Raw genomic sequence first — 21,111 nt, 5'->3', positions numbered from 1 at the left:
GTGTGTGTCTGTGTGGAAGGTGCCGTCGGTGTGAATGGGTGACCGGCCCTTACTTTTCGTCTTCGTCACCTTCACTCATGCTGCTGATGGAGGCAGAGGCGCCCTTGGGAGAGGAGGGCGGCGAGGGCCTGGCGAGCGTCCACCGCGAGGGGGGCGACGGGGAGCGGGACGGGGAGAGCTCCCTCGGGGGGCTGTTGGTGGGAGAGCCGCGGGGAGAGAACGCCTGGATCATGCGGCCGCTTCGCTCCTGAAACATCTGCTTCTGATGGGGGGGGAGAGCGGGAGGCACAGGAGGAGAGACACCCAGATGAGCTCAACAAGTCAGGTGTTGTCAAAGGGAGTTAATGTTTTCTCATTTCTGCTTTGAAGTCACTCATGGCTAGAAGCTGAACTGTCACGTTTACTCCCGTCGTTTAGCCTCATTTGCATTTTAGAGGAGATAACAGCAGGCTAATGTCATTGCTCCCTAGGACATTTGAAGGCAATTCAGTTTTATCCGCGTTATGCATCTCTCCTTCATATTTAGCCATACAGCACGAGTACTGTAACTTCATTCACATGCATTTGTACTGGCCCTCCTAAAAAGACTGCCCTGTCACTCACACGTGTCTCAGACATAAGAATTCAGCATTTGGCTCCAAAAGACCACTGTTGTGCAGTCAGAGGAAGAGACAACATCAGATTATGAATGGTTTGGGACTTGGATTAATCCGGTGTTATGATGGCGAAGCACGTTACTGATCAAAGAGGGTACTAAAGTCCTGTGTGATTACAGCACACAGAAGAGCTTAAGAGAACCCAGGAGGTCCAGAACAAGGATCCTCCCAAACCCAGAGTAAAGGCTTACCCATGTTCCGTCCGGGCCAAAAAGCTCCAGAAAGTTCCCGATGAACTCGCGAGATTTCTCCTCCCACTTTTGAATGAGGTCATGGCTTTTCTCCTCAACTCTATATACAAAGTGTTTGGACTTCTCCTCCACTGTCCGCACTTTCTCCTTCATCCTGTCCACCTGATTCTGCAGACGGTATTTCTTCTCCTGCCAAATACCTCAACGTTACCATAATGTAGCATAAACGTCACACGCACTTTTTAAACATGGCTTGGCAGTTTGGGTGAAGAGAATGACGAGATTTCTGTACAATGATGAAAAATAAACCGTTAGAATTCTAAATGCTCTTTAGCTTAACTAAAGAAATATCTGAAATCCAAAAAATATCATTAAAAATATATCAAAAATCATTTAACCATTTTAGTGCAGCACAATAATGGGTCTTCATAGCACATTTAACGGCTGCCTGACTGAACGATTTTCACTGAATGATGAACAATCTCGTATACACAGAGAACATGGTTTCTGCTGCAAGACTCACCACAAACATAAGAGGCAATTTCTTTTAAATTCTTTAATCAACTCATACACATGTAAACCGCACCAAACACAAAGCAAACAAGGATTCTTACGTTGATATAGCTGACATTCAGTTCCTTGGCTGTGTAACCTCTCTGCAGATTGCGTCTTGCGTAGACGTCATAGTCTCTCACTATCCGAGTGATCAGGTCAGACGTAGAGATGCCCTCTGTTCTTTGAGTAGGCACAAACATACCTGAGACACTCACATATGTTAGACCAGGCAAGACACAAAGATCACACACACACATACATCTATTCAGCTGCGCTAAAGGACTACACCTCACCTGCCTCCTTTATGTGTTTATACACATCCTCAGAGCCCGCTGAGGAGTATGGGATATCATCATGAGCCACAAAGTCTATCTGAGAAATCAAAAACACGAGAGGTGCAATTAGAAATGAAAGTAGAAGTCCTTTTAGAGAAATATGTACATGCTTGGATTGTCCTTGGACTGACCTTGTGTTTTTCCAGAAACTCTGGGCTGAGGGTCCAGGGTGCGTCACGCACGACCTCATCTACGTATCGACAATGTCTCAGAGCCTCGTATCGCTCGTCCTCCGTCATCACCGTGAAGCCCTTGTACTTGTGGGTGAGCTCGTCACTGCACACTAAGGCAAACGCGCGCAAACACACACACACACACATACAATAACACGTCTGAGTAGGTTACCATGACCTTGAGGGAAATCATGAATAACGTAAAACTTAAAACAGAGTGAATGAAAGACTGCACGGATGAAATTACAGAGAGAACATTCATTATATGTAATTACATGTAGTAATTAGATGTACGTAATTACGTGTAAGTGTGTGTCAGTCAATGGATACGATTATATAATAGTGGAGTCTTACCTCCAACTATCAGGTAGGCATTGGGAAACAGGTTCTTAGCCTGCATTAGAGCGCGGGCATGGCCAGAGTGAAAGAGGTCGAAGATTCCATCAGCATAGACACGCACCGGTCTGTCCACTGAGAAAACAACAGCGGAAACTCTTTTAAAGCGTCTGAAATGATCTATAGCATCTTATCTGTCACGCTCACACAAACACACACAGTAATACACACGCAGACTACATCTCTTAATTTTACTCTCTCTTTTGTTTTCCACACCCGTATTCACACTCTTCCTCATACTTGTACTCACACAATTTTAGGTGTAAATAGCTTTCTTTTCCCAAAGCACATTAATATCATCTCTGCCCCTTCTGCTTTATTAGCCCTTTCTGATTCATTCTCTCCCTCATTCATACTCATCTATATCTCAGTTCTCAGACATGTATTCCAGGCTAGGCCATGGTCCTGCGGTAGATGTGAGTTTGTATTGGTTCTGTGGAGCATGAGCTGCAAACGAAGGAATCTGGGTCACAGGCTGAAAAGGGGGGAAGCCCACTTGTGTCAACGCATCGGAGCTTTTTGGGCTTCCGTCCCGGAGGTGGGCGATCCTAACCATCACACGTGAAACAAAAGAGCCTGATCTGTAGTGACCCAGCTAAGATCTCACTCTGAAAGAGGAGAGGGAATGAAACCGGAACAAAGTTGACTCGAGAGGAGGAGCGTACGAGACAGAGCGGGGGGGGCGGACTGACCAGGAGTTCCGAGTCGGGCCTGTTCCACGGTCAGTTTCTCATGGGGAGCCCGGCACTCGCAGCTTGTCTCCTTTGCAAATATAGCCGGCTCTGTGAGAGTCTGAAAGAGATGAGCAAGTGAAAAAAAAAAAAAATCCATCAAAAAGAACCTAATAGAAAGGACCTTATCACAGGTGAGTATCCTTTAAGTTATTGTCAACAGCAGAACTTCAGTATGTAACCTTGATTCAACAATGGGTAAACGACAATCACTTCAACTCTCTTAGAGATCCATCCACTTAAGCTCTCCTCAACATTATCACATATACAACAGCTTCAGTAATTCCCTAACAGTATCCCATCATGCTGTTCGGTCCATACAGTTAGAAACATTCTTTTAAAACTTTCCATCGCATAACTGCAAGGACTACCATGGATATTGATTTTAAGACAGGATGTTGGACAGGCATGTGCACACTGCATATTGATCTGCTGGCTAAAAGGCCCACTGACGATCCTGGTGTCTGATATCAGGTCACTGGACCTACAGTAGTGCATGGGATGAGGAGGCAGACACACCTACACACATATGACAGCACCAGGCGGGACCATACTCATATGTCTCTCTGCCTTGTTTATTACTGGAGACAAGAGAACAGCACAGACATAGAATACAGAAAATGCAGAGAAGTTAATGGAGTGAGGTGGAGTGGAGTGAACAGAGGGTAAAAAGCAATGCAGATATTAATCTTCTCTCTGACTTAGCATCTGTCAACAAAGAGGGAAAAAAAACAAAACCATTTTAAAAACATACATATTGAAATCGCTTACCACAAACTATTCTACAAAAATGATTTATAATAAATGTAAAGAAGTACACCCTTGTTCGCCCTTGTGTGGAGGAAGGAGAACAGCATGCAGCATTTGAGTTCACCTTCCAAATGACAATGGGGAGCTGATACTATGGTGACCATCTGTCTACAAAGGAAATGCCCAGCAAGCTCCACCTCTAGGATACCAACAGGAAACACGGTTGGTTACAAGACTTCTATTTACATTTCCATTATCACATGCATCAGTGTGTCACAATTGAAGGTTTAATATGCACACACACACGAGACAGTTATGAAAAGAGAAATCACTATGACAACAGAACAGCTCCAAAAAAAAAAAAGACCAAAATATGAATCTTCATTTCCATAGTAACAGAGACGCAGAACTGAGATGATGCTGAGGTCTCCCTTTCTCAAAATTCTACCGAAGAGGAGGAGCAGAGGACAACAGAAGGACAGCCTATAGATCAGTCAAAACAAGAACAGAGTTCACTCAGCCAGTGCAATCACTAAAGCCCCAACTCTGGCACTAACGCACGACATCTGGTGCATGCAGAGGATTAGAAGAGCTGACGGCCACGATATCTGTCTCTAGCGACACGGCACGGACACCTACACAAAGATACTCAATGAAACACATCACGTGAAACACGTCTCTTCTATGTAGCTATTGTGTCCTGAGGGGTTATAGTATGCCCGGTAGGCCTCATGCATTCTCTATACACACCCCCCCCCCCCCCCCCCCCACATACACACACAATGATAGAGAGGAACAGAAGCGAGCAGTTTCATAACAGACAGCCGGTCTGTCTCTCTTGTCTCTCGCTTTGGTCTGCACTTACACATGTTCTACTAAACACGGAGTTTAGGCTCTCTCACCGTGCGTGGCTGGGGGCAGGTGTGCTCTAGTTCCTCCATGTTTGCTGGAGGGTCCTGGGAAAGGGCCTTGGGTCCACCTGTCTCTGACTCAGCATCAGTTTGGAGCTGCTTCTCCCTGGTTGTCGATAAGGCTGCTGTCAGCTCCCACACTCCCGCTAGCCCAGCCGTGCCCCCGCCCACACACCCAATCACCCCTTTCGAGCCCCTCCCAGCTCTGTCTGCCCCTCCTTGAATGCCCTTACCTCACACTCCGAGCCCTGTCTACAGAGAGATGACGGTCAAATAGCGCTCCGCTGAACAACCATATGCCCTGCCTGGACACTCACCATAACGACAACAAAAGAGAGAGCACACCAATAGGGGCACAGACAGGTTCGTCCAATCAGAACACATGTCCTTATATCTGATTTACATGGGAGAGAATGATTGGGTGAGCGAGCTGTAGCACCATCACTGTGAGCTCACTGGTGTGCATCTCTGGATGTGCCCTAAAAGATACAGTCCTTTACATCATATTACCTAGGTTCCAACAACCTTAAAAAAGAATTACTGTCCCCCAAATAAAGAAAAAAAGGATGTTTTAGAGAGAGAGAGAGAGAGAGAGAGAGAGAGAGAGAGAGAACAGGAAAAACTTTTGGTTTTATATAAAGCTAAAGATACAGACCATTTCTCTCCCTGTTCTGCTTCTCCAAATTACAGCAATTGTGAGGCTAAAGAATGCTCCTAATAACTGGTTTCAGTTGTCGCTGGTGATTGGTGGATGGAAAAACAGCTGAGAGGGGAGGATGTGTCCTGTAATGAATTTGCTCTCTGCTGCTTTCACACTGTACAAAGGAGCTGAGAACTAGGCATACATGTTAATCAGTCTTCTCAGTAAAATGAGCCCCAAGTCTCTACAGAGGTGATATATGACTTCTCTCTTTTTTTTCAGACCACTCACTGCTGTACTTTTTTGCAACATCTATATACAAATTGCATATCTACAGACAACTAAATTTCTTTTTCAAATGTTTGTATAACATTGATAACACGCAGTTCATATGTTAGGAGATTAAAAAGAATTTCCGAAACCACCTAAAACACTCCAAACACAAAATACATAAACACATGGTGACAGCAAACTCCTTCCCAACACGATATATAAATCATAAATGATTTTACAGAATGACAATTCTATGATTCCTCCTACATATCAGCCTGGGACATTTCAACTTTAATTTTAAATATATCTGAAGAAACATCATGAATTACATAAATTATACCTCGCATATATTTTGCTCACTTTAGGTCATGCTAAATATATCCCTGACACTTAGCAGTTTTGGAGTTACTTACTCGCTGTGATTCTTCTCTGTGTAGTAGTTCACTTGAGTCTAAATTGCTGTTTCCTTTGCGTTTTCTCCCAACCATGCTGCGATATGACGATGATGGTGATTCAAAGCTTTCACTTTTGTGCATGCGTGTGCAAGTTCTACATAGAAAACAATGAGTTGTGGGTAAAACAGTTTTCTGCCACGAGATTCATCACAAATAAATTGTAATTCACATGACAGCAGATTGAGCAAAATGCAAACAGACATTTGTTTAATGTGATAACTCGAAACGCACATACCTAACTGTGCCAAGTGATTGTTGCGGCGTATAACGGTCCTCAGTTAAACGCCGCCTGAGGTTAATGGGAGCCAGTCTGCGTGAGCAACCTGTCAAATTATTGCCTGAATTTAAGGACAAGCCTAAGTAAAGTTAATGTTTCGCCAGAGCGCCACCCAGTTGGAAGCAAATGATACCCAGCCCTGAACTGGAGTAGAGTTTAGAACAATTATCTTTTGTACAGACAAAAGCATCCCACTGGGTGGTTATGACAATAGGTTGATTGTTCTTATGCTTATTAACCGCACTTCAACAGAGAACATGTTTCTACTAAGAGAAAACCTCATTAGCAAGTTTGATTTACTCTGTTAAGAACAAATTATTTCAGTTTGAAAATTAAAGAAGGTAATGTTCACAAATGCATCATGTTAATATATCTATATCTAGTACAATATAGTTTGTATTCTGTGTGGAACTGTATCGTTCCACAACTATGCACCTTTGCTGTCACTTTCTGGCTTCAAATACGGTACAACAGCGCCACTCTGCGTATTCGTATTTCCAAGCAGTCCACACTAAACTGAAGTTTTAATTGGTTGTCGATTTCTTACGACATTTCCGTGATACGAGTTTCCCCGGGCAGCAAGTTTGGCGCGGAATTTGTTGTTTTGGCTCGAGAATTGTTGCAGTGTCTACAGTAACGTTAAAATGGCTCCCGTGTCAAATCCAGAAAAAGAAATTGATACGTCAGAACATGGTACGTATTTGTAATGCATCAGTGGTAACATCTAAATATTACCAGTCTTGATATTTTGTTAATTTAGCGGGCTAGCCTGCTCAAGTAGACCTGTAAGTACATTGGCACACAGCTTAATGGCTAATGAAGAGTTAGCAGTTCCAAAGATGAAAGAGGACATTGACGGTAATTAGATGTTAGTTATTTTTTCATATGTTTACATGATGCTGTAACATACATTATTATTTAATACGCGTAATGGTATCTTAATTTTAGTCTGTTAGCCACAGATATTGCTAGAATCATACAAGCCGGACAAAGTCAAGTGTGTGAGTTGCAAGTTAGCGGTATTCAGTTAAAGAGCAGTCCTCGCAAAATCAAAGCTCAGTTTCCTTACGGAATGCAATGGTACATCCTTGCTTCGACTTTTGTTAAAGTAGCGTCAACATTCGGCCACAGATCCTCTGGGGTGCCATCTGTCAGATGTTCTTTGAGAGACACCTATTGACTTTTCATCTCCAAATTGATTACGGGATGTTTTCGTGTCATAGATGGGGATGACGCGTGTGGCATCGCTGTATCACGCTCCAGGCGAGAGAGAAAGGACAAAACCGGACGAAAATCGGCCTTGGAGCAGCTTAAGAGAGCCAAAAGGGGAGAGAAACTTAAGTATGAGGTGAGCAGTCCTTTAACGTAACATTAATCTCTGCTGGCATATGTTCAAGATAAGAAACCTCTGCACTAGGGTGGAGCAATGCTGATCTTGGAGAGTAGGGTGTATAAACCTTTGCTCTAACCTTACACCAACACATCTCATTTAGCCGTTCTAAACCCGCAAGACTCCAGATTTGATCTTGGTAGATGTGTGTACCTTCCAGCGGTGTTTTACACTGTGCTGCTCTTAGGTGGATGAAGTGACCAGTGTGTATGAGGAAGTGGATGAAGAGCAGTACTCTCGCATCGTCCGTGAGAGGCAGGACGACGACTGGATCATTGACGATGGTATGTTGTTGAACTTTTCTCAAGGTCACCTGGATCTATGTGCTTCCAATGACAAAACATGCTTGTCTGCGTTATTTTGGCATTGATACACCTGATATTTGTGGTTTACAAATCCCTTCTTTTGCCTGTTCTTTTCAGATGGGACAGGTTACGTGGAGGATGGAAGGGAGATCTTTGATGAAGACCTTCAAGATGATGCTTTGGGCAAAGGCTCTAAAAGTAAGCAGGCATTAACGGTTATTGAAGATTTGAAGTATTGCAGTGTTTAGTCGATCTTTTTGTTTAAGGACTGTATGCAAGTTTCTCTCTTCTTCCTGGTCTTGACCAGGTAAAACAGGTGGTAAGGGAGGAGATTCGAAAGACAAGAAGAACGTGAAGAAAGTGGCAGTTTCAAAGCCCAACAGCATCAAGAACATGTTCATGAACAGCAATGTTAAGAAACCTGTTGAGGTCAGTGCCCTGTCTCGCTAAATACTTTCATTTTCCCCCTGTGATTTTCTTGTGATTGATTTACTTTAAGAACATTTTAATGCACTTAAATGATCTAAACATAACTCATAGCAATCTTTTTAGTTAATATCCGTCAATTTGTTGACACGTCTGTTGTGCTTGTAATCGTATGAGCTCTTAACTTTTGCCTTGTTTGGCCTGAAAATGTCTTCTAATATTATTATTATTACAGTCTCATTTAACAGAGAAAGAATTGATTCTGTGCAATGTTCTCATATCCTCTTTCTTTTTGATTTTTATTTTGGCTGAACTGTAGAAAGATGTGGATCTCTCCAAAGATGACCTCCTGGGGGACATTCTGCAGGATCTGCACTCCGATGTGAGTTTCCTTCCTTTTTTTTTTTCTTTTTTTTGACATGTCTCCTCTCTGTTATACTGCAGTGCTGATCTTGTTGTCACATGGTCATCAGTGTTATAGTTCTGACAGGTACCGGGGTTTTTTTTTTTCCTCATCCTAACAGAAACTAGTGGTACCCATGCCTCCTCCGGTCGTCACACTGAAGAAGAAGAAGGCCCCGGGATCCCCCCTGAACCCCTTCTCCATCAAACCTCCAGTGGTAAAAGTAAGAGCTCTCCTTGTTTCAGGGAAAGTTTAGAACTAGTTGCATTAGTTCTTTTGTTGACAGTTTTTTTATTTTTTTATTATTATATGTTCATTTTTGGAGACTGACTTTTGAGATGTGTTGTTGTGTTTGTCGTAGGATTCACCTCCAACGCCAACAACCAAGTTGAAGTCAGTGAATTCGGCAACGCGACCACCCCCAGAGAACTCCTCACCCAGGCTAGCAGCCCCTTCTCCACCCTCGAAAGCTGCTCCGACCGTGCAGAGCAAGAGAGTGAAGGTGGAGGAGCCAGAGGAAGGCAAGTACCCTTACAGAAGCCTGGTCACTCACTGTGTAGTACCTCACTCTGGAAACCTCACAATCTGCTCTTGTGTGTGTGTGTGTGTGTGTGTGTGGGTTTTTTTTTCTCTTCTGTTGTGCATTGGTTGTGACGCAGAGCATTGAATGTAGATGTTTATTTATGTTTTTGTTTAGTTGATGAGGAGGTACAGTTTGATGACATGGACTTTGATGAGCCCATGGAGTTGGGAGCTGAAGAGCAGGACGTACCTGTGAAAGTGGAGGAGGAACCAAAGCCAAAGGCCACCGTTAAAATAGAACCAAAGACAGAACCTCAGGACGAGCTGCTCATGTGAGGTTCACAGCACACTCCTCTATGCAAACTGTCAAAGAGTAAAACTGTGTGTGTGTATTAAAGAGGAGATTCTGTATCATGAGTAAGACACACCCTGTTTAATTTTAACAACGTGGTTCTGTTGGCTGACGTTCTCCTTTGTCTCTTTCTCCAGATCGGGTATGGCTGGAGGCTCATGCTGGGAGAAGATGGAGGAGGGCGGTGAGGCCAGCGACGTTCCTGCGGAGGTGCAGGTGGACACCAGCCGTCTTCCACTGGTGGAGGGGCCAGATGGAGAAATGGTCTTCCGTTTCTATTGGCTGGATGCCTTTGAGGATCAGTATAGCCAGCCTGGTGAGGCTCTGTGCCGTTTCACTGTCATTACAACTGATTAAGCAGTTTTAACAGCGAATCAGTATTGATTCATTGGGTTTTTGGTCGTACTAATTTAGTAGATGATTGTCCTGAAGCTGTCTGGTCTGTCCTGCAGGTGTTGTTTATCTGTTTGGAAAGGTGTGGATTGAGTCTGCCAAGGCCTATGTGAGCTGTTGTGTGGCTGTAAAAAACATTGAAAGGACCATGTATTTTCTACCCCGTGAGCATGTGAGTTCTCTCTCATAGGACACATCCAGCATATTTTACCTTAGAGCCAACTCTTGTACTGAGTCGATTTTTATTTTTGACGGACAGAGAGTGAACCTCGCCACTGGTGAAGAGACAGACGTCCCGGTAGGAATGATGGATGTGTATCAGGAATTCAACAGCCTCTCTGAAAAATTCAAAATCATGAAGTTTAAGTCCAAGGTAGGTGCTTGTAACGTCTTTTAATACCAGTACAACTGACAAAGTCTCCACTACTGAGTTTATAAATAACAGTAACACGAATCCTAAACTGATACTTCTGCCCCCCCGCCCCCAACAGAAAGTAGAGAAGAACTACGCCTTTGAGATCCCAGACGTGCCTTCGCAGTGCGAGTACCTTGAAGTGAGATACTCTGTGAGTGTGTGACCTTAATTAAGGAGACCTGGTGGGATGTGACATTACTTAAGAGAGAATTAATTAACTGGTCATTATCTCTGTGAATGATTGTGTCTGTAACTGGTTTAATCGTGTAGGCTGAATTGCCCCAGCTGTCCTCTGACCTCAAGGGCGCTACATTCTCCCATGTCTTTGGCACAAACACCTCCAGTCTAGAGCACTTTCTCCTACAGAGGAAGATTCGCGGACCATGCTGGCTTGACATTAAGTCTCCCCGTGAGTGAAAAGCTAATCCACACAGTTATACTACACACCTTGCCACTGACTGGCCTCTCACCAGTGTATAGTGTTCTAATGGGCTTAAGTGTAATGACATGTACTATAGTGTGAAGATACCAATATTGTATCCAATAGGGATATTTTTTTGAGTCTTTGTCCCGGTTAATCTTCCAGAGCTAAGCAGTCAGCCAATGAGTTGGAGTAAGGTTGAGGCCATTGCCGTGAAGAGTGAACTGATCACTGTGGTTAAAGACCTGTCCCCTCCTCCGCTGGTCGTCATGTCCATCAGCCTGAAAACCGTACAGAACCCAAAGACTCATCAGAATGAGGTCAGCCAGCATCATACACTCTTCACCAGGGAATTTACTCTCTCTGGTTTTTTACTAGTGTAGAAAAGGACTCTTATTGGATATCATCCTATGTCTTTTATCTCCAGATTGTGTCTCTAGCTGCTCTCATCCATCACAAGTTCCCACTGGACAAAGCACCACCTCGGCCTCCTTATCAGACCCATTTCTGTGGTGAGTGACCCACATTTGGCCAGTCTATAGATTTTGTGTTTCTGTTTCACAGGCTCATCGCTCACAGCAAACTGTAAATTAGTCGTCACTGTGATAAAATACGATAACAGTTCACACCAATTTTGGAATTCTCAGTTGTTTTGTCCATTTTGGACACTAATCACCCCTTTAAAATCAGTTGTCTGTTTCCTAACGTGGTACTGATGTTCTCGACTAAGTTGTTCTAACTGTGTGTTACAGTGGTGAGTAAACCCAGCGATTGCATCTTCCCCTACGACTTTAAGGAAGCGGTGAGAAAGAAGGTGAGTATTAATGTGCACTGCTTCACATCTCAAAACTCGGAGGCTGGAAGAATTTTTTTGTTCCCTTTGTATGAGAGAGGGGTTTAAAACCATTTAAAAACTGGTCTTTTCCTCTCTCTCTTTGTCAGAATGGGATAGTGGAGATTGCAGCCACAGAACGTACACTTTTGGGGTTTTTCCTGGCTAAAATGCACAAGATCGATCCAGACGTTTTGGTGGTGAGTGGAATCGTCCTGTTGAAAAAAATCACATCAGATAAGAACTTAATAAGAACTGGTTAGAATTGTAAAATTCCCGTTATAGCCGAGTACCTCTCCATCTGCTTTTTTTTTTTTTTTCCCCACCATCTTTCCGTTCTCAAGGGTCACGACATCTTTGGCTTTGACCTGGAAGTACTTCTGCAGAGGATCAACGTATGCAAAGTGCCTCATTGGTCCAAGATCGGCCGTCTCCGGCGGGCCAACATGCCTAAACTGGGGGTTAGAGAAATTGTCCTCTGAAATGACAATAGCTTATTTAATTTGTCACTGGCTGAACTTGTCAAACCTCTCACTGCTTTACGCTGTGCAATTATTCCCTCGTATCTGTGTGTGTGTGTGATTTAGGGCCGTAGTGGCTTCGCTGAAAAGAGCGCTACTTGCGGCAGGCTGGTGTGTGATGTGGAGATCTCGGCCAAAGAGCTGATCCGCTGTAAGAGTTATCACCTGACTGAGCTGGTAGCTCAGGTGCTGAAGGTTGAGAGAACTGTGGTGCCCTCAGAAAACATCAGGAACTTTTACAGGTCAGTCTCCAGTCCCCCAGTGAGCAGCTTTACTCAGGCTCAGGCTGCAAGAACCACTCGACAGAATGTTCTCATTCTCAACCAGTGCTAACAAGCCCATTGTAACATGTAGGGTTTCTGTGCCTCGCCTAACAGCAGTGTGTTTCTCGCTCTGTTTGTATTAACCTGGCTGAGTCAGTGCACTCTGATTACTAATACTTTGCTTTTTTTTTTTTAATGTGAAGAAACGATTGTCAGGAGATTAAAATTTTAAAAAAGGCTCTCTCTCTCAGTGACTCTCCTCACCTGCTCTACCTGTTGGAGCTCACCTGGATGGACGCTAAACTCATTCTGCAGATCATGTGTGAGCTCAATGTGTTACCACTGGCCCTACAGATCACCACCATCGCTGGAAACATCATGGTGAGTTTCTTAGGTTCTTGCTTCTCCTCTCAAACTCCAGCTTAAAAAAATAAGGCAGTATGCTCGGTCCTGTTAGAGGAAAACGATCGTTCCATCTCAAGGCCACCGGTTCAGATTCTCACTTTCACCCCGTTCTCCCGTGTCCTCGCCGCCTTCTCTCCTTCAGTCACGCACCCTGATGGGCGGACGCTCTGAGAGGAACGAGTATCTGCTGCTCCACGCCTTCCATGAAAAGAACTACATCGTTCCAGACAAACACTTTTTCAAGAAACCTCAACACGACCCGGTACGACTTCCCTTTCGGTCTAAGCATCAACCTGTCGGCCCTACGTCGTTCAGTCTGTCTCATGCGTAGGACTCATACAGTGTTTACCGTTGATGGTAATGTTTGTTTGTTTTTTTTTTCTCTGATTTCTGCTAAAGGTTGATGATGAGGATGTGGATGCTGGGAAAGGCAAATCTGGTAAAGTGAAGAAGAAGGCAGCGTACGCGGGAGGCCTGGTGTTGGATCCCAAAGTCGGTAAGTCAGCGGTGGACTCTGGCCCGCGCTGCTTATGCCTGTGTTGGTTTTGGGAGTGCGCGTGTACTCAGAGCTGCGTACTGTCTCCGCCTCTCAGGTTTCTACGACAGGTTCATCCTGCTTCTGGACTTCAACAGTCTGTACCCCTCCATCATTCAGGAGTTCAACATATGCTTCACCACTGTTCAGAGAGAGGCCTCTGGTTCACGCAAGAAGACCGAGGTGAGCATGGACATGCAATCCAAATAATGGGTAATAATTATCGGATCATAGACAACTTTAATGCTGAAGAGTGGTAAATCTTATTTGTTCTTGAGCATATTCAAACATTTTATGCCAAACTGACAGAGCGAAGCTGTGTGGTTAGTTGTGTTAAGTCTGATTTTGATGGTTGGCATGGTAACAGGAGGACGATCCTGATGAGGTTCCAGAACTTCCGGACCCAGACCTGGAGATGGGTATTCTTCCCAAAGAGATCCGTAAACTGGTGGAGCGCCGTAGACAAGTCAAACAGCTGATGAAGCAGCCTGACCTTAATCCTGACCTCTACCTGCAGGTAAAGAGAGTGGATGATTAAACATTTATAGATTTCCCAAAGCGGCTTTGGATTTGCACTTAGTCTTAATGTCATGCCTTTTAAATTGAATTAACAAGTATACGGGTTTATTTTCATTTTTTTCCTCCCCATAATATTCCTTAGAGAACTTTTTTTTTTCATCTCCCTGATAGCCCAGTCCATATATACTTTATCGCTTTTGACTATTTCCTGTTACTCATAATATTCCACTGGAAATGATAAAGGACGTTTCTAAGGGTACTTTCACATCTGATTTATTTCCAGAGTTTTTCCAAGTTTTGTTGCATTTACCCACTAAATTCAGTTTGTTCTGCCTCATATGACAGCAGAATCTCACCTCTGAACCCTGGTCTGCTGAAAAAGGGGTGATCTCTGAGGGGTTCTACTTGTTTCACGTGAAACTGCTCCGACGTTGAGCACAGAAGCTTTGAATGGATACTTTACTCCTCTTTTGCAGTATGACATCAGACAGAAGGCCCTTAAACTGACAGCTAACAGCATGTATGGATGTCTGGGATTCTCCTACAGTCGATTCTACGCCAAGCCGCTGGCCGCACTGGTCACCCATAAGGGCAGAGAGGTGCATCTAACACACACATACACACACACACACACGTACACTCCAAAGCCAGATAGTTAGATAACAGATAGCTAATAAAATATGTTGATGTCAAACAACCCCTGGGTAACTGAAGTCCCATGCCCAGTGTATACAGGCAGCCAGAAGAGGGCACACAAAACCCAGTTACACTGATTGTACGTCTGTCACGTCTATCCAAAGCCTTAGCCTTTGGTCTCTGGCTTTAATGTCTCTCAACCCTGAATGAAACGAATGGGTTTTTTTCTTTCTTTCCCCTCCTTTTCCTGTCTGGTCGTGAACCATCTCAATGGGGCTCGTTTTTTTTTTGTCTTCCATCGCCATAACGCAGACCTGTAAGCTTGATTGCTGCCTTTCCACTTTTGTCTTTAACGAGAACGGATTTTTTTTTTTTTCCTCCCAAAGCTGCCGTTACATAAACCGCTACACCTTCGAGCCCAGTTAATCACCCTGTCTTTTATTGCAACAATGCAGCTCACCGACGCGTGATATTATCGCGCTCGTAGGGAGCCATTTAATTATGATCCCTTTGCATTGGACCCCGCGTTCTGCATGCGGGTCACAGTTCGTTCCACGCGTCTCGAGCCTGCCAAGAGCTAACCGCCTCTTTCGCACACGCTCGCACACATGGCAATCAACCCCCCCCCCCCCTCCCCTCCACCTCCCAGACACATTCACATTACAGTAAACTAGTATTTCCATAACTGGGCTTCACATAATAGAGAGATCGGTGATCTGCCCAGTACAGAGCCACTTCACTCCAGTCTGCAAAAAGCTAATACATAGTTCTTTAAATCATGGAAACCTGCCTAACTCCATAAGGCAAATTACCCTAATTACTCTTATTATGATACGCAGTCGCCACGGAAAACCACTGCTGCAGCAGACAGCTAAACCCTGTCTCTCTGTGTGCTGATTTGAAACACTCGTTCACAGCCCAGGGCCTGTGTACTATTTGCTCGTTGTTCGGTGTCATAATTTGAATCATCACATGCGAGGTCGCCATTTATACTTTGATTTAGTGACTTTATTTATAAGTGCTAGCCACGTATATATGCCGCCCTCTCAGAATTCTTTGGTGGCACGGATATCATGTTTGCCGCGGTGTAAAGATCCTCGATTTGGACCCTTAAGTGAATCCCCCCACCCCCTCCTCCTTCTACGCCTCTCGTCTTTCCCGCACCCTTCTCCGCCGACCGGCCTAACGGCTCCGGGTAAGAAGATCCATCCCGGGGCCCCCGCTGACTTCTCGGTCCAGGCTTACGTGATGCTTGACAGGGGTTTTTGCGAGAGGGGAATGAGGGCCGTTTGGCATCGCGCTCCAAGGACTAGAGGGTCAGAGCTTCACTTGCCAAAGCAAACGCGTCTAAGTTGAGGAGGGCAAAAGGTCAAAGAGACAGTTTCCCGGTAGCTTCCGCGTATATTCGGGAGTCAGTCGAGCGGAATGATGACCATGGAAGCCATCTCTAATTTGCCAATTTAGTTTTACGATTGCCTAGCCCCCGGGTTCCGTCAATCAGACGTTCCCCGTTGACGCAGCCTCGATGATAGATAGTTGACCATTGGGTTTCATTGTTCTGGGCCGGAGGTGTGAACCTAGAGAGCCGACAGGCCATTTTATTAATAGAACAACATAATGGCTTCTCAGAAGCTGACTTAACACTAAGCAGCCAGTAGGGTGTAAATTAGGTCAGAGGGGATAGGAAAAACGAGAACCGACCCGGAGGTGGCGTCTGCCGCGGAAAGGGTTAAATTGTACCTGTTTCACTCTGGGCCCGTGACAATGGACTGGGAGTGGTGTCTGCAGGCACTACATTACCTGAACACTTGTCACTTGTAGTCGAGCATCAGGGGAGCTTGACCTTTTAGCATAATAGTTGTGGCTTTCTAGCTATCTGGAAAACCACAGCTATTTTTATATCCTCTGTTTATCCCCCCAGTTAGTGATAAAAATGTGCCAAGTACTGTGACAGTGTACTGAACTGAATAGAGCACTATGACAGTGTACTGAACTGAATAGAGCACTATGACAGTGTACTGAACTGAATAGAGTACTATGACAGTGTACTGAACTGAATAGAGCACTATGACAGTGTACTGAACTGAATAGAGATCTAGGCAAGTCATTCTCTTCTGAGTTGTTGAGGAAACATGTTATAGGGTTCACTGCCTCTAGCATGTTTGCCATCCACTGATATACATTTACTGACCGTTCTGGTTAGATGAAAACTAAACAGGTGAGAAGAACATGTATTTTAGGTAATTTGAATGTGCTCGTGTGTTTTTGTTATCACTGCGTCATTTACAGAGAATTCTTATTATATTTTCAGTTATTCTGTGACTCTTGGTCCTGATATTAGCGTTTCCGCCGGCGCAGGGGAGAGCAGTTTGGTCCGTTTGTCTTTAAGACGAGCTGGGAAATCCCCTCAGTGAGGCTGCCAGCGGAGTGCTGCTACAGTTTAGCCTTTAACCAGCGCAAGCAGAGAGCCACTGAATGCACTTTGACCTTTGTGGAGAAACATTTGTTCTGGTGCGGGCCCTGCGCCGCTCTGGTATGTGAAGTATGATGTGGAATAGGGAGCTAATGTTACATACTGGGGTGTCTGCCTTGATTGATGTTCCTGAATTTTTATTTTGGGCCCTTTGTGTGGAAGCCAGTGTGAAGTGCTGTACTTCAGCTGTGGAGCAGTAGAATGGAGATGGGGGGGTGGCGTAATCGAGTGATGTTTATGACTTCTGTTGTCTTTGGGGGTGCTGATGGTTCTGGAACGTTAGTGAGCTTGACCCTTGACCTCGCCCCGCCGTCAGCCGTAGCCTCCTCTGCCCGCCTCGTGGGTGTTAAGGGAGAGAATAAAACAAAAGCCATTATGCTGTCACGGAGTCCCTGTCATTGTGCTGAAAAAGAAGAGACAAGTGATACCTGCGGCTGTCGGTTAACTGAGATGAGTAAAGGGGAGGGGGCGGGTGGGGGTGTTCTTTTTTCTTTCTTTCTTTTTTTTTTTTTTTTTAAGGGGAGGAACGGAGACTTGATCCGGGTAAACACTGTCCCTCGACCGTACGCTCTCTCGTTCTGTACCCACAGTTGTCAGAATCACAAAGGTCATTTTTAACCTTCCTGGAATAAGACGTAAGTACCCCCCCGCCTCCCCCTCCGTAGTCATTGTTTCACGCACTGTTTGACCCTCTGCCCTTAGATGAGGGATTTGCTCCTGATACTCGCTGGACTTAACAAATAGTCACGGGGGAGCGGGAGGGGGGGAATATTTTTGGATTTGATCGTTAGCTCGTTTTGTCCAGCGGCGGAAAGCTTTCGGTTACTTTCACAGGTTAGAGCTCGCCGCCTTTTTTATTTTAGCGTCTCCTTACCGAGGTATCGGCGTGAATAAATTTCCCCCTTAAAACTACAGAGAAAGGCTTTTAAAGAGCCTCCTCAGGATCCGGTACACCGTGATCGCAGAACAAATACAAAACTTTCCATACAGAGATGATTTCATTCATCGGCTTTAATTCATTTCTGGTTCCTAATCAGCGACGGCCTGGGGAAGCCTGTCGGCGTATTAATGAAATGCACTTACAGGCAGGGACTCTGAATTATAACACAAGGGACTCTAAATGTGTCTGTAAGCCTCTTTTCACTTTAAAAAAAAAAAAAAAAAGGTGACCCAGCTCAGTTAACTGTGTGACATAAGGAAAGAATACGATAACTCAATCGCCAGAGGGCAGGTTGAAATCTGTGCCATTGTATTAATGAGGCATGCTGATTTAGGTTGACTTTCCAAAGTGGGAACTGAACGGTGTAGTATGAGAAACAGAACTCTGATACTAATCTTTACTTTCCTTTATTGTGAAGAAGCGGAGAAGGATCTCGTTTCCCAGCGTGTGTTGAGGTGTAACTTTCTTTTGTGTGTGTAATGGGCCTTATTAGGGGTGTAAACGGAGGCAGGGTGCGGCAGAACCTGCGGGGAATACTCAACCACAGAATGTTAATGGTTATTAGAGAAGAGATTAGGAGTTATTCACATGGTGGTGTGTGCGTGCGCGTGCAAGCGCGTGCTCTCTGGTAACTTTGAGAGAGGATGGAAACAGAAGTTAGCATCCTTAGAGTCATAGAGTTTCTTCGAACATACGTACGCATGCTTGTAAGGCCCGAGGTCGGGAACAGATTGCGACAATAGAACGCGTACACGCCGGCTCATCAGAAGGTATTTAGAGAGAATGCTGAGCTTTATTGTGTGGTATTTGGAGTCGGGTGCAGGTTTAGGAGCGCTGCAGCTTCATGCCTGACGTGCCTGTTGCCCTGCTGAAGTGATTTCTGGCGGTTGTATTAAATAAGAGAGAGGATTTGCAGGGATATTTTTCCCCCCCAATAGAGTTTTGCCTTCATGAGACCAGCGCTCTGGAACGCGCTATGACAAGATCTCATCCAACAAAGGACGAGAGAGAGAGAGAGATAGACATATCTCTGATACTTATACATTAACGAGCGGCCCGGGAACATAGGGCGTGTTTGCACCGGTACCGTTATTCGAGTTTTAAGTTTTTATTTGTATCTTAAACAAAACCTTACTGAGCTCTATATGCATACATACATACATGCACATCTTGTATGTGTGTATATGAGTATGATTTTAGTGATTGGTTCTGTGATCCCCGTTTTGTGAGACTGTGTTTTAAGTGCAAGGGAACGAGTGTGACGCAGTAAAGGAGAGGATAGAGAGATGACAGCGGACGTAGATCACTCCGACGGGGCAGCGCGGCTCTGGCTATTTCAGGCAAAGGGCTATCATCCTCCAAATGCTTTTCAGCAGAACGCATTTCAAAACAATCGTCACCAGATACTTTCTTTCTTTTACAAGGTTTGGGTGCCGCTCCGGGGGCTTAAAATGCCTCCTCTGATGTGGAGACTTTGGCCGAATGGAGGGGGAGAGGGGGGGGGTTCGTGGGGGGGTGGGCCCAACATGCTCTCACGGTGAGAGAAGAGGGCACTTTTCTGAGGACCACAATTTGGATTTCCACGTACTGGCGATCTGAATACTTTTCTAAATTATCGGGAAGAGCAAAATGAATGTACTAGTGACAGACATGTAGAATGAAGCAATGGGCTCCAGGTGGTTTATGGGTAAAGTAAGGCACGGAGCCAAATGCTTCAATCAGAGCAATCAGTCTGTGGTTTACACCAGCTGTCGCAGATCAAACATCGGCCAAACAAACACCATTCCTGAGTTTCACTTTAAACATCCTTTAATTGTGTATTCAGCTTTGGTTCGGGGGTCAGTTTTGAATTGAAAAGAGAATTCATTCCAAATCAGTCCTTGGAATTTAGGTTAAAGTTAGAATTGATACCAGCCACAAGATTATATAATTGGAACAACAGAAAACAGAATTCAATCGATGCAGTTCCACAACCAACTATCTTCAATTAATAAAGATATAAATTACATTAAATTGTAAGCCATCAAATGAAATAGGAGAGCACTTTTCTTAGTTTCCAATTATTCATTCAAAATGGATATTTAAAATTTGTGATATCTGTTTGTAACTCCAGATCAGCTCAAATTCCTTTCCATCAAATTAGTTTCTAATGTTCCAATCTATATTCGGATTTTTCTCTTCACTGGAAACCGATCAATTCAAACAGAAATTGACCTCGGCCATTTTTGCTTTTGTGCCATCTCTTCTGATCCGGCTGTGGTGGAAGAAGGAAGACTTTTTTTTTTTTTTTTTTTTTTTTTTACTTTGAGCACAGTCTCTCAGGTCAAGCGCTAGCTTACAGGGTGCCCAACTGAAACACTTCCCAGGTTTTTTTACTTTGCCGCTTTCACTGACGGGGTGACTTTCAAACTCCAATTCAATTATAACATGCTGAACGGTTATTGCTCACTCAACCATCAACAATTTGCTAGAGCCGTAACTACAATGCTTTTGTGTGTGTGTGTGTGTGTATGTGTGTGTGTGTTTAGGTGTTAGTACTTGCTCTGTTGAGGATCTGATGGTGGGCTCCATAGTGAGCGTCCACTGACCCCCATCATTTTAGGGCCAGAGTTACGGCCCGTGGTCATTGCTTGAGGTCTCTCTTTCCTCCTCTGTCTCCTGGAGGAGGATTTTTTTTTTTTTTTTTTTTTTACCCTAACTGCCCTCAGCAGCGTGCAGTGAGCACAGCCCCTAATTCACTGGCCTGTTTAATTACAGCCCTTCTCCGTCAGCCTGGCTCCTCACCGACAGGAGCCCCGCAGAAGAGGGAACCGGGCAGGGCAGGACTGACCAGCTGTAGTCACGGAGGAGAAATCGAGGGTTTGTCGCTCTACGCGGAGAAACTAGAGTGGATAAACAGTTTGAGGTTTTGTGACAGTTGCACTGATCATGCAGAAAGAGTTCTCAGACAGCCAGATATCTTCAGACAAAGATCAAAAACTGGTGAACATTAGGAACATCATTATGAGAAAATGCTT

The 21,111-nt window shown here is 44.6% G+C and overlaps 2 protein-coding genes across 2 annotated transcripts in view; one reads left to right on the top strand and one right to left on the bottom strand.

The window, feature by feature from the left end:
* Nucleotides 1–49: 49 nt before the first annotated feature.
* On the bottom strand, nt 50–4,743 carry pcyt1ba (phosphate cytidylyltransferase 1B, choline a). The gene is made up of 8 exons (XM_030767318.1): nt 4,690–4,743; nt 2,999–3,098; nt 2,265–2,381; nt 1,869–2,020; nt 1,696–1,774; nt 1,462–1,604; nt 848–1,036; nt 50–262 (listed from the first exon to the last, which is right to left on the bottom strand). Exons 1-8 carry the CDS (start codon nt 4,726–4,728, stop codon nt 50–52), a joined length of 1,032 nt encoding a protein of 343 aa, XP_030623178.1. The 5' UTR covers nt 4,729–4,743.
* Nucleotides 4,744–6,987: 2,244 nt separating this feature from the next.
* Nucleotides 6,988–21,111, top strand: part of pola1 (polymerase (DNA directed), alpha 1) — a 42,833-nt gene continuing 28,709 nt past the window's right edge. The window contains exons 1-26 of the mRNA XM_030769532.1: nt 6,988–7,036; nt 7,567–7,691; nt 7,921–8,017; nt 8,156–8,253; nt 8,363–8,467; nt 8,784–8,846; nt 8,989–9,090; nt 9,229–9,388; nt 9,565–9,721; nt 9,879–10,057; nt 10,194–10,306; nt 10,394–10,507; nt 10,626–10,700; nt 10,820–10,958; nt 11,136–11,290; nt 11,398–11,482; nt 11,723–11,784; nt 11,913–12,002; nt 12,147–12,263; nt 12,390–12,565; nt 12,838–12,967; nt 13,134–13,253; nt 13,391–13,487; nt 13,585–13,709; nt 13,897–14,043; nt 14,522–14,644. Coding sequence (XP_030625392.1) covers nt 6,988–7,036; nt 7,567–7,691; nt 7,921–8,017; nt 8,156–8,253; nt 8,363–8,467; nt 8,784–8,846; nt 8,989–9,090; nt 9,229–9,388; nt 9,565–9,721; nt 9,879–10,057; nt 10,194–10,306; nt 10,394–10,507; nt 10,626–10,700; nt 10,820–10,958; nt 11,136–11,290; nt 11,398–11,482; nt 11,723–11,784; nt 11,913–12,002; nt 12,147–12,263; nt 12,390–12,565; nt 12,838–12,967; nt 13,134–13,253; nt 13,391–13,487; nt 13,585–13,709; nt 13,897–14,043; nt 14,522–14,644 — 3,003 coding nt within the window. The remainder of the gene's footprint in view (nt 7,037–7,566; nt 7,692–7,920; nt 8,018–8,155; nt 8,254–8,362; nt 8,468–8,783; nt 8,847–8,988; nt 9,091–9,228; nt 9,389–9,564; nt 9,722–9,878; nt 10,058–10,193; nt 10,307–10,393; nt 10,508–10,625; nt 10,701–10,819; nt 10,959–11,135; nt 11,291–11,397; nt 11,483–11,722; nt 11,785–11,912; nt 12,003–12,146; nt 12,264–12,389; nt 12,566–12,837; nt 12,968–13,133; nt 13,254–13,390; nt 13,488–13,584; nt 13,710–13,896; nt 14,044–14,521; nt 14,645–21,111) is intronic.

The sequence above is a fragment of the Chanos chanos genome, chromosome 3 (assembly GCF_902362185.1).
Source record: "Chanos chanos chromosome 3, fChaCha1.1, whole genome shotgun sequence".
Classification (NCBI taxonomy): Eukaryota; Metazoa; Chordata; class Actinopteri; order Gonorynchiformes; family Chanidae; genus Chanos; species Chanos chanos.
This window is presented reverse-complemented; position numbering and strand designations above follow the sequence as displayed.

Coding starts and splice junctions, on each gene's coding strand:
- pcyt1ba (XM_030767318.1), bottom strand. CDS start 4,728: ATGGAGGAACTAGAGCACACCTGCCCCCAGCCACGCACG. Junction 1,605..1,695: donor TAAACACATAAAGGAGGCAG/GTGAGGTGTAGT, acceptor TGAGTGTCTCAG/GTATGTTTGTGCCTACTCAA. Junction 263..847: donor TTGGCCCGGACGGAACATGG/GTAAGCCTTTAC, acceptor CCCCCCCATCAG/AAGCAGATGTTTCAGGAGCG.